This window comes from Neophocaena asiaeorientalis, unplaced genomic scaffold, assembly GCF_003031525.2.
Source record: "Neophocaena asiaeorientalis asiaeorientalis breed wild unplaced genomic scaffold, Neophocaena_asiaeorientalis_V1.1 scaffold70, whole genome shotgun sequence".
NCBI classification, from domain to species: domain Eukaryota; kingdom Metazoa; phylum Chordata; class Mammalia; order Artiodactyla; family Phocoenidae; genus Neophocaena; species Neophocaena asiaeorientalis.
The window spans coordinates 11,923,658-11,938,635 of NW_020175410.1; the positions used below are offsets into that span (position 1 = coordinate 11,923,658).

General features: G+C 32.5%; 1 protein-coding gene across 1 annotated transcript in view; it reads right to left on the minus strand.

Moving 5' to 3' along the window:
* Positions 1–14,978, minus strand: part of CASD1 (CAS1 domain sialic acid O acetyltransferase 1) — a 70,990-nt gene that overhangs the window by 33,522 nt on the left and 22,490 nt on the right. The window contains exons 4-10 of the mRNA XM_024767127.1: positions 13,803–13,847; positions 12,717–12,779; positions 8,887–8,931; positions 8,337–8,460; positions 6,905–7,119; positions 4,620–5,042; positions 3,491–3,580 (exon numbers count right to left, since the gene is read on the minus strand). Coding sequence (XP_024622895.1) covers positions 3,491–3,580; positions 4,620–5,042; positions 6,905–7,119; positions 8,337–8,460; positions 8,887–8,931; positions 12,717–12,779; positions 13,803–13,847 — 1,005 coding nt within the window. The remainder of the gene's footprint in view (positions 1–3,490; positions 3,581–4,619; positions 5,043–6,904; positions 7,120–8,336; positions 8,461–8,886; positions 8,932–12,716; positions 12,780–13,802; positions 13,848–14,978) is intronic.

Sequence of the window (14,978 nt, forward strand, 5' to 3'; positions counted from 1 at the left end):
AGGGGTGGGATAGGGAGGGTGGGAGGGAGAGAGATGCAAGAGGGTAGAGATATGGGAACATATGTATATGTATAACTGATTCACTTTGTTATAAAGCAGAAAGTAATACACCATTGTAAAGCAATTATACCCCAATAAAGATGTTAAAAAAATAAAATAAAATGCCTATATGAAAAAAAAAGAATTAAGTGAAAATAATTTTAATAAACACATTTTACTTAATATATCCAAAATATTATCATTCTGACATATACCATGATATTTCGTGTTTTTTCATACTAAGCTTTTGAACTTTATATGCATTTACCATAATTAATCATACTTAATCTCATATATATTTCACATTTACAGCACATCTTAATTCCGACTAGCTACATTTCAAGTGCTCAATGGCCACATGTGGCTAGTGGCCACCAAAATGGACAGTCTAACTCTAGAGCCATATGCACACACTTAATCACTTTTACATCTGATAGTTCTATGAATAGTTGAAAACAGATGTCAACCGAGGCTAACCATTCCCAATTACTTGAACCACTCTCCATAACGCATGCTTTCGAGCCCCTTCAAGACTGAGTCTGGGCCTACAGTGTTGAGACTTGGTTATATTTAAACAGTAAATACAACCATTTAAATTGAATTTAGCACTATCAGAACAATTTGCCAAGTTTCTACCAATGTTGGATTATTACAAATTTCATGTAATACTTCTCCCAAGTTTTTAAGATATTTTTTTTTTTTAAGATATTTTAAACCAACAGAAAAGTTGCAAGAATAGTACAACGAACAACTATTTACCATGCTGAACTATTTAAAAGTATTTGCAGACCATGTGTCTGCAAATTTAGACCATCATCCCTAAATATCTTAGCAAGTATCACCTAAGAAGAAAGAATAGTTTCTTGTATAGTTCTTATATTATCATTATAATACCCATGAAATTAAATATAATAGTATGTACTGTATAATCCATATATGAATTTCCTTGATTGTCCCAGTGATATCCTTTACGATTAAAAAAATTTTTTTTTGATTTAGGAACCTTGAACCAAGAATCACACATTGCATTTAGTTTTCATTCCGCTTTAGTCTCCTTTAATTCGAATTGTTTTCCTTTTTGTTTTTCAGGAGTCAAGTATTACTTACAACAAAATTTTAGTATTAAAAGTGTATTGAGAATCCAATTTCATTAGAATTAATAGGCTGACTGCTGGTTCTCTTCTTTTTCTAGCCCCACATATTTTCCCTTAAGACCTTTTACTTAGGTCCCTTCATGGAAGTTATTTACAAACTCTCAAAGGAGAAAAACCCACAATGGAACACAAAATCATCTACTGTATATACCTAACTTGCTGCACTCTCTGTATTTAATTCACAATATTTTATCCATATCTGATATGTTATGTTTAAAAGAATGTTTACACCAACAATTGCAATCTGCCAGACCATCTGGATTATTTTAATAATTCTCTGTAATTTTTGACATAGTTTCTATTTTACTATAAAAACATGGCACAACTAAAGTCTGACATATTTTACTCAAAATAAAAAAGCATTAAGATTAGGTAATTAAAAGAATCAAGTCCTCAAATACATTATAACCCATGCTAATAATGCTTTGCCAGTGTAGATACAGGTAATTTTTAACCACAAAATTCTATATAAACGAACAGGGATATGTTAATTAATCATAACTGTTAATCTGTTAATGAAAAGTAATGTCCTTCCAGAATACAGATGTTTTTAAACTGTAACTTAGAATGTATTGGGATATAGTCTAAGATGTATTAGAATGCTAGCTTGAGAAATAATTATAATAGAATGCCAAATTGCTTTCATTCTTTTATGATCCAAATCTTTTCTGGAATCAATGAGTTAAAGAACTGAATCTGTCATTAATTCTTTCTATCTGATTTTTTTTTTTTTACACAGTACTATTACCCTTTCTATGTCAGCAATTAATTATGTCTTAAGTGGCATTCTCTCAAAACCCTCTCCCCACCCCCCTTCAAATTAAACTAATCTTTCTTCATATGTCAGAGATATTTCTATGATTCAATATTCATCTTTTTAGAAAATCTGCTAAATTTATCCTACAAATTCTGAACTGGGCTTATGAACTAATTCTTACTATCTTCATCTCTCCTTGCTTTGGATCTCTTTTATTGTCTTGGTTCTTCCACAGTTACCTGAATTCACTAGGTCCCCTTCAGCTGCAGTGTCACAGGAGTTTTACTGTTGTCACAAATATACATATCATAGCCATGCAATTTCAGTAAAAATTATACCTCTTCCTCTGCCTTTTGCCCTTCAAACGAGCCATCCATGAAATCACCAGTAATTTTTGAAAATAATAAAGAGACTTAATGAAGAATAACGTTAGTATTTTCTAATTGTTAGAGATATCTGAAAAACCCTAGTATTATTCATCTTCTTAACTGCTGCAATGGAAATTTCAAAATACTCCTTTCTGGGCAACACTCCCCTATTATCTCCACATTGACTCAATGTTAAATGGAATCACTGATTCTATGTTAAGTTACTGTTTACAGATGTGTGCTTTATATAAGCAAATAAAGCAATAAAAACCAGTTCAGTAGTTCCCAAATTATGAAAGAACTTGTTAAATTTTTAAAACATATTTTATAGAAATCAGTTTGTATCTTCCCTATAAAAACTTGTGTGAAAGTGGTTATTAGATACCTAGGTTTACTCTTAAAAGCGTGTTTTAAATGTATGTAGCTGTATGTTACAATTCTGAACACATTTTTTCTACCCCTACCAAATCCAAGATGTCCCCAAGTCATGAGAATCCAAAGTCTAAAAGACATAAAAAGACACCTACGGCTAAGGGAAAAATGATTTTGTCCAGGTACAGAGGGCACTAGGTGAGCAAAGGAAGGGTCCTCCATCTCATGGAAGTGGTAATACTTATGAAGTATGGCACATAATACATGGTCAACAATAGCAGACCATGGGTATCTGAGTACTCTGAATACTGCGGCAAGAGAGTTCTAAGTTTTTAAACTTTAAAAATATAAAAATGGTTGGTCAAACTTCCTAACATACAGTGAAGGATAGAATATAAAATATAATCATCTAATTTGATTTCTTTTAATAGTAACTTGCCTATTCTAAATCCTTTGCAATTAAGTATCATCTAGAAAGTTTCTTGATAACTTTGGTTGTTCAGAAGGACATGAAACAATACCCTTAGATTATTAGCTGTTCCTACTACCTTAAAATTAAGGCAAAGTAAATATAAATTACTGCTTTATCTTTTAAAAAATAATTATTTTGCTTTTAAGACTATACATTCTCAAAGAGTCAGATGGTAGGAGAAAAATGGGAAGACAGAAAAATTGGGTGGGAAATAAGAATGGTCTCCAAATGGTAGAGAATATAAAACACAAAAGAATTGGTGCCCTTAAGGAAACATTAAAGTGACATTATTTCCTATATTTTCAGAACTTAAATTCAAAATACTTACTGTACTTGCTCCAGAAATATGATAAATCAAAATCACAAGTTGCATCCAGCCTTTCCATTCATCTGTTTGTTCTCTATTTAACACTTTAGTCTGTGTAAAAGAATCAAAATTTGCTTTAAAATTCATCATGAAGCTATTATTTGGACAGTATACATTAAATATGTTAACATTTTTCTCATAGGATATAAAGCTAATGCTTCTTTCAAAAGAACGTTGGGGGAAAATCAGTTAAAGATTGTCATTTTATTTCTTGATAAAAGAGATAATAAAACTATTTAAAGTATAATATGAATTTGGAAATGAATATAAAAGAGACTTTAAATATTTAAGTTGATACTTATGGTTTTATATTAAGATTACTTTTAAACTATGACAGATATGTTTGTAAATCTAAAAAAATGGCATTTAATAATTTTCTTTAAGAGAATCTTAGAATTTCAGTTAGAAAAGATCTTACAGTTCTTTTATACGTTATTGTGGGGAAAAAAGCTCCTTTATTATACTTTATTTTCTCTAGAATATTCCCACTGGAAATGAAGAACTGATTAATCATCCTCATATGAAAGTTATCTTACAACAGAATTTATTAATTCAACTAAATGACTTATAAAGGAGTTATATTAATATTCTGAGCAATTACAGTAATACTAAAATAGGAATTCAGAATATTGTGAACAGTGCCCACATTATTATATAAGTTCTAATTTGTGTGTACATGTCTGACTATATAAACATATAAATATAAAAAGTGTTTATTAGTATAATTATATGTTTTTAACTTATAAATGATAATACTATCTCATGTTTGAAGACCATTACAAAATTAGGAGCACCTCAACTTTCTCCATCCTCAAGCAGGCAAAATGACACCAAGTCATGATATCTTTTTCACAGGTCATTATTTTCCAACTTTTCAACAATCTTTATGAAACTATGATCTTTCTCCAAACTGTTTCAAAAAAGCAACAGTTAAGAGTCCACTAAGTGAAGTACAGCTGCAATATTCCTTCATTCTCTTCTATATATGTAAATGTTTGTATATTATGGCATGATAAATACTATTTCGTTAATCTACACTTTGTAATGAGATGAAAAGGATAAGATGAACTAAAAAGAAAATGACTCTTACCTCCTTAGTATTTTCATTGTAAAATACTCCCAAAACCAAGATGTAGATAATTGGAATAAAGAAAGTTGAATGTGTATAAAATTTGTTTTCCTTCATAAATAGATTTGCACGGTCACACATATAGAAATAAGCCATGATCAGGCCAAGTTTGCAGAAAGACTGTAAAAGTATTCCTAATGGAGACACAGGCGGATTGATAATATTTTTCTTTTCTTCTCCACTTTCCAAATCAGTACAAGGCTTATTCTTCCGATGAGCGTTATGATGAATTATATAAAAAATTAAATATCCAATAATAGATAAAGTGAAAAAACAAGCAGCTAGCTTCTGTAGGAGAGTAAGAGGAGGCCGAGGTTGACAACAGGAACCATCTACAGGCTTCAAAATCCTATTGCAATACACGTTCATAAGAATCATTGCACTCTGTGAAAAAACCAAGTTATTTCATTATTATCTTGTCAGTAATGTATTTCCCATTAGATTTTCTCCTGTGAATACTACCGTTTCAGCACTGAAACCAAAATGCTTTTGTACTTTTTGCTACCATTTCCCAAACACTGATGTAAATAATGGTATTCCTTCAATCTGTAAATAACTAGTTCAGGGTTTTTCCAACTTCTTGGGTTATTAACCGTAATGAAAAATTCATTTTATAATGGGACTCAGAACACATATATGGGAAACAATACCTATCCTTACTACTTGGAATGCATCTGACTTTTTTCCATTCTATTCTTTAAAAAAAGAAAAAAAATGCTGATTTCATGGCTGTTAATGGGCTGTGACCTTTGGTTACAAAAATACTGACAGATGTCAAGGACCAAAGAAATTTAATTAGCAGATTTTCAATACAAAAGATACCAAGATACTTAAGATAGAGTCCCAGTCTTTAGATGTGAAAAAAGAATATAAAATAACGGCCACCAAAAATAATTAATTCTTAGCTAACAGTATTTATAATATGCCCTTCATTTGGTTTACAGTTTATGGACCACTTAGGATTCAACAGTTTTAAGATCTCTAATTTTAAATGAGGTGTAGAATCTTCAACATGGTTTCATTATAATAAAAATATTCTAGGCAAGCTGTTAAGTATTTCTAGTTGAAGGTTCAGTCAAATCTAGTTTATGAAAACTGTATAGTTTAGGTACCCCTAGAACTCTTAAGATGATTATATTATTTAAGCCTAAAACATTCAAAGTACTCAGTTATTTAGAAAATCTCATTCTCTTAGCTCTGAGACTTCAGGAGACTCTGAGCCTGGAACTCTTGCAGATACTAGCCTACAAACTCCATCCCAAGGTTCTTAACCAGTCCCAGGGAGTCCACAAAGCCCTGAAAAAATATGGAGAACCGTGTGTGTGTGTGTGTGTGTGTGTGTGTGTGTGTGTGTATGCAGACATGCATTTTTCTTCAGGGGAGGAATACAACCATTACTTTTAATCAGATACAGGGTTATGTGATCCTCAAAAAGGTTAAGAACAACTGCTTTATAAGAAAACAATAACTCTAAGTAACATCTATTGTACTATGTGTGAAAATTTATAATTATGCAGCTCTCTTTTGTACTTAACCTAAAATCCTTTTCCACCCATCAATCTGGATTTGTTCAGTATCTACTTTGTACATTGAATCATGTTTAGGGTATCAGAACTAGAAGGAAATAATAAAAATCATTCTACATATTAAAAAAATGTGCTCTTCACAGAAGTTTTTTTTTTTTTAACGGTACGCGGGCCTCTCACTGTTGTGGCCTCTCCCGTTGCGGAGCACAGGCTCCGGACGCGTAGGCTCAGCGGCCATGGCTCACAGGCCCAGCCGCTCCGCGACATGTGGGATCTTCCCGGAATGGGGCACGAACCCGTGTCCCCTGCATCGGCAGGTGGACTCTCAACCACTGCGCCACCAGGGAAGCCCTTCACAGAAGTTTAATCTTGTAAATTTAAGGTTCAAGGCTAAGAGAATATAAAGCAGTAGTTTTCAAACACGAGTGTGCTGAGAACTTATAAGCTTTATATGAAACAAGGGATATTAAGAGTAACTAGCACTCACTAAATGAAGTCGCATTTCCTCCCTTCCGTAACTTTCTCCCTTAGAGTATACTAAAACTCTCACTTATATATTCAGCTAAGTGATGGAAAGCAAAATTATTTCTAGATCTATGTTTAGATAGAATAACTGCAACTAATTAAGACTGCAATTAAATTATTTGTTACATTATAGTGACATATAGCTATAACCAATTAGATATTACAGTCTGTACTGACAGATACAAGAATTCTTACAGTTTCTCTGCTTGATTCAGGAAGATGTAAGCCATCCAAAGATTCCATGATGGTTTCTTGAGCAATTAATTTGGAAACACTGAACATCTTAACATTCGATTTAGAATTTCTGCTGCTGCTATTCAAAATACTGATTGCAGCTTCATTGTAGGCATCTATCTTCTCATTAGTGATCATTTTCCTATTTTCACTTAACAGATCTTCATAAACAGGATCTGCACATGAAACATATTTTTAAAAATACCCTTAAAAATCCCTACTGGTAGAAATTATAATCATTCAAGTTAGTTAACTGCATTTCATATTTTGTTGTTAAAGTTCAGAGAACTCCAAGCACTTAATAATTCATTTTAAAATAAAGTTGGCCAAGGTTTGCAATAGATTTCCTATCTTGTATTCAATTTTTGAATCAATCCATAACCCTCTTAAAGTTAAAGAACTTTTATACCTCTTCTCTCTTAGGTACATAGCTTTCAGGAAACATTTTTATGTTCTAGCATGTCTTAAGAGCTTAAAAATTTTGGATGCTGGGTTATAGCAGGTAACCGGAGTTTAAAACTGGATTATGGAAGATGGCCTAATTAAGAATAGCAGCCAATCTTTTTTTCCTCCTGTTGCTGATTCATTTTGCAAACTTTGTTCACACAATTAGGAGGTAATATTATTAAGGATCGAGGTCTTTTATCACGTACCATAAATCATTTAAATTTAACTTTTTCCTCACTTTAGTAATAGAAAGGTTAACAATGAGTCTGTAAATGAAATAGGGATTTTGGAAGAGATTATCACCACCGTGTTGTTTCTCTCAGCTTGACATTAAACTTGGAAACAATCGTAAGAGTTTCTGACAAACAACTTGAATTGCTAAAATACCCAAGGCATTTCATATTGTGCTAGGCATTAAATAATGGACATTCAATAAACTCCTGAAATGACTTGATCTAATGTCAACTTTCTCTTAAAGAATTTCATTACCAAGTATAAGCTAGCTGGTTTGAATTTAAATATATTGTCGATTCCAAAGAATATTTACTTCCAATGAACCTAATATTATGAACCAGACAATTTTTTCTCTATTTCCCAATCACAATAAGTATTACTTGGTAAGAAATTAAAAAATCAGAGGCAAACATCTTATTTGCCTTTAGGACTTATTCTCTTTGTTATACTCTGCAGCTGTTCTACCTGCTAAGGTTCCTTGGAGAATCTCTCTATTTATTATTAATTTTTTTTTTACTTATTATATTTATTAGTCTGTCTATTCCTTAAGTTCAAAACAGGAAAGCAAATAGCTCAAATTTATTCTAATTTTTCAAATCTTATTTCAAAATTTATTCTCATAAAGTAGTAATTCTGCTTCTTGAAATAGAAAATAGAAACCTATACCTCAAAATATATACAAAATGACATTTTTTCATTACTTATCCCTTACCTTGTAAGACCCAATACACATCACTAGTCTTTGCCAATTTTTCTAAAAGTGGTGCTATGGAGGTAATGTTCATTTTATATTGGGAAAGTGCTTCGTTGCTGCCATTGTGAATTTTAATAGACCACTAAGAGGAAGTAAAAATTAAACATTAATTATTTGTCACAGAAAAATTAAAGTATATCATTTCCTCTGTTGTAACAAAGGTTATTTTAAGATAATTCCCATTCTTATTCAATATTAGAATAAAGTATGGTCAAATTATTTCATGAAATATATGAAGGCAGTTATAAAAAGCTGATATAAAATTAGACTTTCAATGTATAACGTTCAAGAAGAATGTAATTTTAGATATAAAATAATATTGACATTTACCATCAAATTTCCTAAGTTCATTCACATCTTTTAAAAAAATTAACCATCTAATTAATAGAAATAGGAATTAAAATATAAGTATAATCAAGAATTCTATATAACATAAGTTAATTTTTTCTTAGCATGTTCTTAAGTATGAAACAAAAATCATTATGTAAGAATACAGATAATAACTTACTGTGGCAGCTCCTGCTACAACCACATGGGGCTTTGCAACAGAATCCTGAAGAAAGAAAAGTCTTTATAATAGTGTTATATTCAGTTCAGGAAATTAACGCAAGTAATATCCCTTAATTTTTTCCCTTAAATTTAAGTTCTTCTTCCATTTAAATGCATTTTAATTTTCTAGGGTTCCTTATCAGATTCTTGTTACAAGATGGACACCCCATGCCTAAAACCTTACATGGTTATATGACTATACAGGATGGCATGAGGCTTGTATGGCTAATTCTCTGGTGTTCTTTATAACAAAAACAAAGACAAAAAAACACTACTGAAATCTAACACAGTCTGAATTCTGAGTAAACTGTGTAAAGCTCTAGTATATTATGTCAGCCAATTAAAGAGTATTCTTGGAAGCCTAAAGGGTATACAGTTTAAGTGTTAAATAAAATGCAGTGCTCTAAAGAAACATGATCTTTTGGGAAAGCCAATCTAGTATGTATTTAACAGTAAACTGATAATTATTATAGACCATAATGTGGGAAAAAATGAGAAATTTGGTAGAGATCCTCACCTAGTACAAATTATACTATTAATAATACTATCAGTTATATAGTACTTAGTAATTTACTAAGTATTTCTCTTAAATTAGCTCATTTTAATATAGATTCTTGCCACTTGTTAGATAGGCAGGAAGATATTATACATATCTTATAAAAAAAAAGGCGATAGACTCAGAAAGGTTTATAGCTATTGCTGAGGCCTGGCAGGAACAAAGCCAGAACTTAAGTCTTCCAACTACTGGGTTCAATGCATCTTCCACAACATAGAAGATCTGATAATACAATCACACAATCAAACAATGCACAATTGTTTCTTGTGCACAAGAAACAATTAAAAACAAGAAATCAGAAAAAGTCCAACCCATATATAAAAACAGAAGTGACAGTTACTGTCTCATTATGAAGCTAAAACATGCTCAGTGGAGAAAACTATGAAAGCAGAGAAAATAACGAAATTAATCTATTTCTCGTCAGAGATATTCCAGTTTCCAGTCTAGCATGCTCCATTTTACATTGCTACTTTAGTGAAACTTTCCTCATCTGTAGGTGGCTCCCTTTCTCACTCTTCACAGTGGTTATCCCAAATCATTTTTTCCTTACACAGGTCCCTCCTGTCCTCCTCACTTTTGGCATAAAGCCTAATTCTCAAACTTCACAGAGAAAACAGAATTCATCTGGCTTGTGTGCTCTTGCCTTCCTTCCTCCATTCTTACAACTTTGTCCATATGCTCACCCAGTCTACCTTCCTCTGACAGGAGAGTAAACAAAATATGTTCCTATTCTGCTTAATGGCTAACCCATTGCTCTGCATTTATATCTCCTCCCTTTTTACTTCTGGAGCTATATCCATAAGTTATCTCCTCAGACTCCTGATTTATCCATTTCATCCTTCTCTACTCTTCTTTCTTCCTTCAATCCACAAAATGTTAAATCATCTTTATCCGCAAAAAATGCTCCTTCAATCTCGTCTCACTCTCAAATTCTTGCCATTCACACTCCTGACCAACAGATTACTTGGAAGAGCATTCCGCTTTCACTATGCTGATTTCTATATCTCTCATTTATGCCTCAACTTACCATGTTTTGATTTTGAATTAACCATCCATTAAAACTGCCCTCAGAGCCCATTAATGAACTCTGAATTGCCAAGTCCTGTAGTTTCATTCTACCCTATATAGTTCCTAAAGTGACACTATCCACTTTTTAAAACTCTTTCCTTCTCTGTGTGTAATATTAGTTATTCTTCTTCTGCTTTTCTTCTTACCCCTTTTACTACCTCCTCTAATAATCTTTTTTATAGTTCCATTTCTACACTCTCTTCTTTAATCTATACTTGCTTCTTATTCAATTATTTCTATTCAAGTCACCTCAAATATCAACTCACTCCATACCAAGACTCCCCAAATCCATCTAAGTAGCTCAGACTTAATGACTACTGTTCACCTGTAGAATTAAATCTAAATTGCTGGTTTCCTTAATTACCTATATCTGCCACTCACCTAGAAGCTCTTTGAGGAGAGGAACTCTGTTATGTTAACCAGGGTATCAACGGTGTTTAGCCTGGTGCCTAAAATATGGCAGCTGATTTATAAATATCTGTTGGATAACAGTAGAGTTGTTTAAATTCAACTTTGCTTTTATGCCTATAAGTCTATTTCAGTTCATAAGTATATCTTTCTAATCCACTGTTCTTCTAGAAATATTATCTCCTCTGTAAAGCTTTCTTAGATCCTCACTACTCTAAACCACCCTCATCCTAAGTGCCTCTATCCATGGTGCTTTCATAGTTCTTTGTGCTCAGTTCTATTGTTACCCTTCATATTATCATACCTTTATTCATAAGAAAGTCACTATCTACTAGATTGCACATTCCTCAAGGCCTGAGACTGGGGCTAATTCCCAGTCACATTCCTAATACTTAGAACAAAGCTAGTAACAGTACATACATAATAAAAATATACAACTTTGTATTCTCAGGATCTAGCAGCTTATTATGGAATTATTAAAAAATAAATATATAAATACATGCATACATACATACATACTCTTTGATTGAAACCAATGAACTAATCAATCTCAGGTAACTACATGGCCATCTATCCAAATAAGTTGAATCTTTCCTCTCCCCCAATAATCACAAGGAGTTTTACAACAGAATCTAAAGCTCCAAAAACTAGTGTTAGCAAATTATAAGAACAGAAGATCTGAATATGCAATATATCTCCAGGTTAGTAAATAACAAAGGCTTTTTGTGATCTTGCCTGACTTATAAATTATATTACACTGATGTTTGTTTAACTGTGAATTTCTACTACTTTAATGGATATACTTTCAGGTCCAGCACAAAGGTAAAATGCATGTTTAAATCATCTGAAATATACTCATAACATTATACTTCTGGACATTTAAAAACACATCAATAAAAACAAAATTATGTGAGATCCCAATTTTCCAGAAAGTTGAATTCTAGAAGTTGTCTGCATGTTTGTTTTTTGAAAACTTAAACATTTTCTTAAAGAAACAAAGTTAAAAATGTTGACTAGGTTCTCACTGGATCCTACCAAAGTCTATTTGGTTGCCGTACTAAACACTTATTGGGAAAAGAAGCAAAGAAAAATATCATTGCAACACAAGTAATTAAGCAAAACAAGGTCAACAAAATTGAATATTGTTTTGTCCATCCCAAATGCAAATACCTCTGGAAAAGAATACAGGTTTAAATAAAGGACTGATAAGGAGCTATACGGAGAGACTGTGGAAGTTCTAAAGTGGACTTGTGAGAAGTTAGGGGTTTTCTGAGGTTAACAGCATACTTGCCTTATATCTAATTTAACTCCAAACATTACGAGCCAAAACAAATTAGGCTTGACTTTTAGGTCACAAATATAATGATAAAAGGGAAGAAAACAGGATATTAAAAAAAAAAAGTTTCCTGAAGTTATCAGGACATGAGTTTGCAGAACAAAGTGGACAAATGCTCAAGAGAATGTATATAGTGCTAGAAAGATGATCTGAGTTTGAATTAACTGAGCTACAACAGTAACAGAAAGTTTTAAATCAGTAAAGTGTGGTATAAGCATAATCACCATAGGGTTAGAATGGTGATAACAGAGGCATTGGATCAAAACTTTGTTCTCTCAGTAAAGTGATAATCAACCCAGTATGGTCGAAATCAAAAAGGCTGGTATAAAGTACAGGAGAGTGGGACAGGTGAGTATGCGAGAATGAGTTTTCAAAATGTGATTGCTCAAAACCAGCAAGGCCTATATTTTCAAATACAGACCTCAGTCCACACTTTGATACACTGTTTCATAGAACCATTAACCTCTGGATGCCACAGAAAATCCTAAAAGAGAAATGTAAGAAAAGAAGTCAAAGAAAATATTGTATGCACCATTCAAACTAAACTTTAACATCTCTTATAGAGTACTTAAAAGTAAAACACTACCTTATCTACAATATCTTCATCTCTCATCCCATTTTGGTAAGGGTCTCACAATAGTTCTCCTTATGTCCACTTTTGCTTTTCTCTAAAATATTCCCCACATTTTAGTCAGAGTAATGTTTTAAAATTTTAAATCTGATCTTGCCACACCCCTGCTTAAGTATTCAAGGACTTTCAATCAGATGCCCTGAGAATAAATTCCAAAGTCCTTAAAATTCCTAAGAAGTTGCAGGATCTGGCCTCTGCCTAGACATTCTGTCTTTTTTCCTGCCATTTTCCCCCTTGCTAAGTGTCCTTTTGGTTCTCATTCAGCTCCTGCAATGCTCTATGTGCTCCTTTTTCTCCAGGGCTTTGTTCCTGTTCCTTCTGCCTGTAATGCTCATAAATTCTCCCCCTAAGCCTAACTAGCTGGAGGCCTCAGTTAAAACATTATTTCCTCAAGGAGAAAAACTACTTTCAATAATTCCTTGTTCTATACATTTCTAATGCCCCACTTTTTCCTTTTTGCTATCCTTATCCCATGTTTAATTGCACGTAGAAAACTATAATGACTCATACACTCCATTAGATCTAGGACATTGTTCTCTTGATCTCCATCTGTATTCTCAGTATCTAGAAGTCACCTGTGACTGGGAATTCAAGAAATTAATATATGTTCTTTTATGAACTTTGATCCTAAATACATACTGGTTTCAAATTAACGTACAAGATTATTTTTTCCTGGATAAAAATCTGAGAGACCAAATTTTCTATGTTATTACACAAAATAGTGCACACATTTATGAAATTACCTTAATCTACTTATCTACTCCCAATACACTGAAACACATTTAGCATGTTCAAAGCATTAGCTGATCTGCAAATAAATTAACCAATGAATAGTTTCAACATTATAACATTTAGCTTACTGTTATATGAACTTACCACTTTAACTGATGCAGTCTTGTCTTCAAAAGGAATGTTTTCATGCTGCCATAAAAAAGGGGGAGAGACAACAGAGAAATATTAATGTGTAGATTAACTGTATGTAAATAATTCCTCCTTTAGCTGCTTTTGTTCACTCATTTATACACCATATCCCAATTAACTGCATTCAACCTGAAGGGGAAAAGACCTGCATAGACTGCCAAAAAATAAGTGATATTAAACTGTTTATATGTGATCTTCAACATCTAAGATGTAAAGATAAAACTCCAACTATGAATAAGCAGGTATGTGAACATGCCTATGTAAATTATCTTTTTGCCAAGCTTCCCATGATTCAAATTTAATCCTAGTATTATTATCTATGGTAGAGACCGACTGCTGCCAATGTAATATGGCTAGACGTAATATGGGTCATTTCCAGGCTGAAGTTCGCAGGGCAATTCTAGTCTCTGCCTTAACCTGATACAGAGACTGATGAGGTTGAATGTCCCAAATGGTACAACTAGAAAATAGTAAAAATTCCAATAGCAAAAATCGCTGAATGACTGCATGGAGCAAAGCCCCTTGCCAAACCACCTAGGACAAGCAGTGCTAAGTATTAAGATTGTAGCATGGTTTGCTGCTGCAGCAACATCTAGTCTATTCTCACCAATATACTAGTACAGGCCCTGTCTAAACAGGAATGGACATATATGACTCTAGTTTATTGTAGATTTCACTTAGAAGACAGTAAATAGTCCAGTTGTAGAAAAAAAATTAAAATCCAGAGACTACAACTTCTTGTAACTAAGTGTTCCATAAAAAGAATAAAAATCCTTTCATAGTTAAATATCCAGGATGGAACAGGGGTGGTTAATAAGAAGCTAATTCTCTTCCTAAAACCAAGGTTGAAATGTTTTCATTAATTTAACCAGACAGTATTTTTTATAATGAAATAAAGTTTGCTTTTATCAACAAGCTAAATTTTAAAATTCTTATTAGTTCTGCTTAAGCATCTTTTCCCAAAATGACTTTTTTAAAAAAAAATTTTATTGGAGTATAGTTGATTTACAATGTTGTGTTTCAGGTGTACAGCAGTGAATCAGTTATACATATACATATATCCATTCTTTTCCCATGTGGGTCATTACAGAGTACTGAGTAGAGTTCCCGTGCTATACAGCAGGTTCTTAT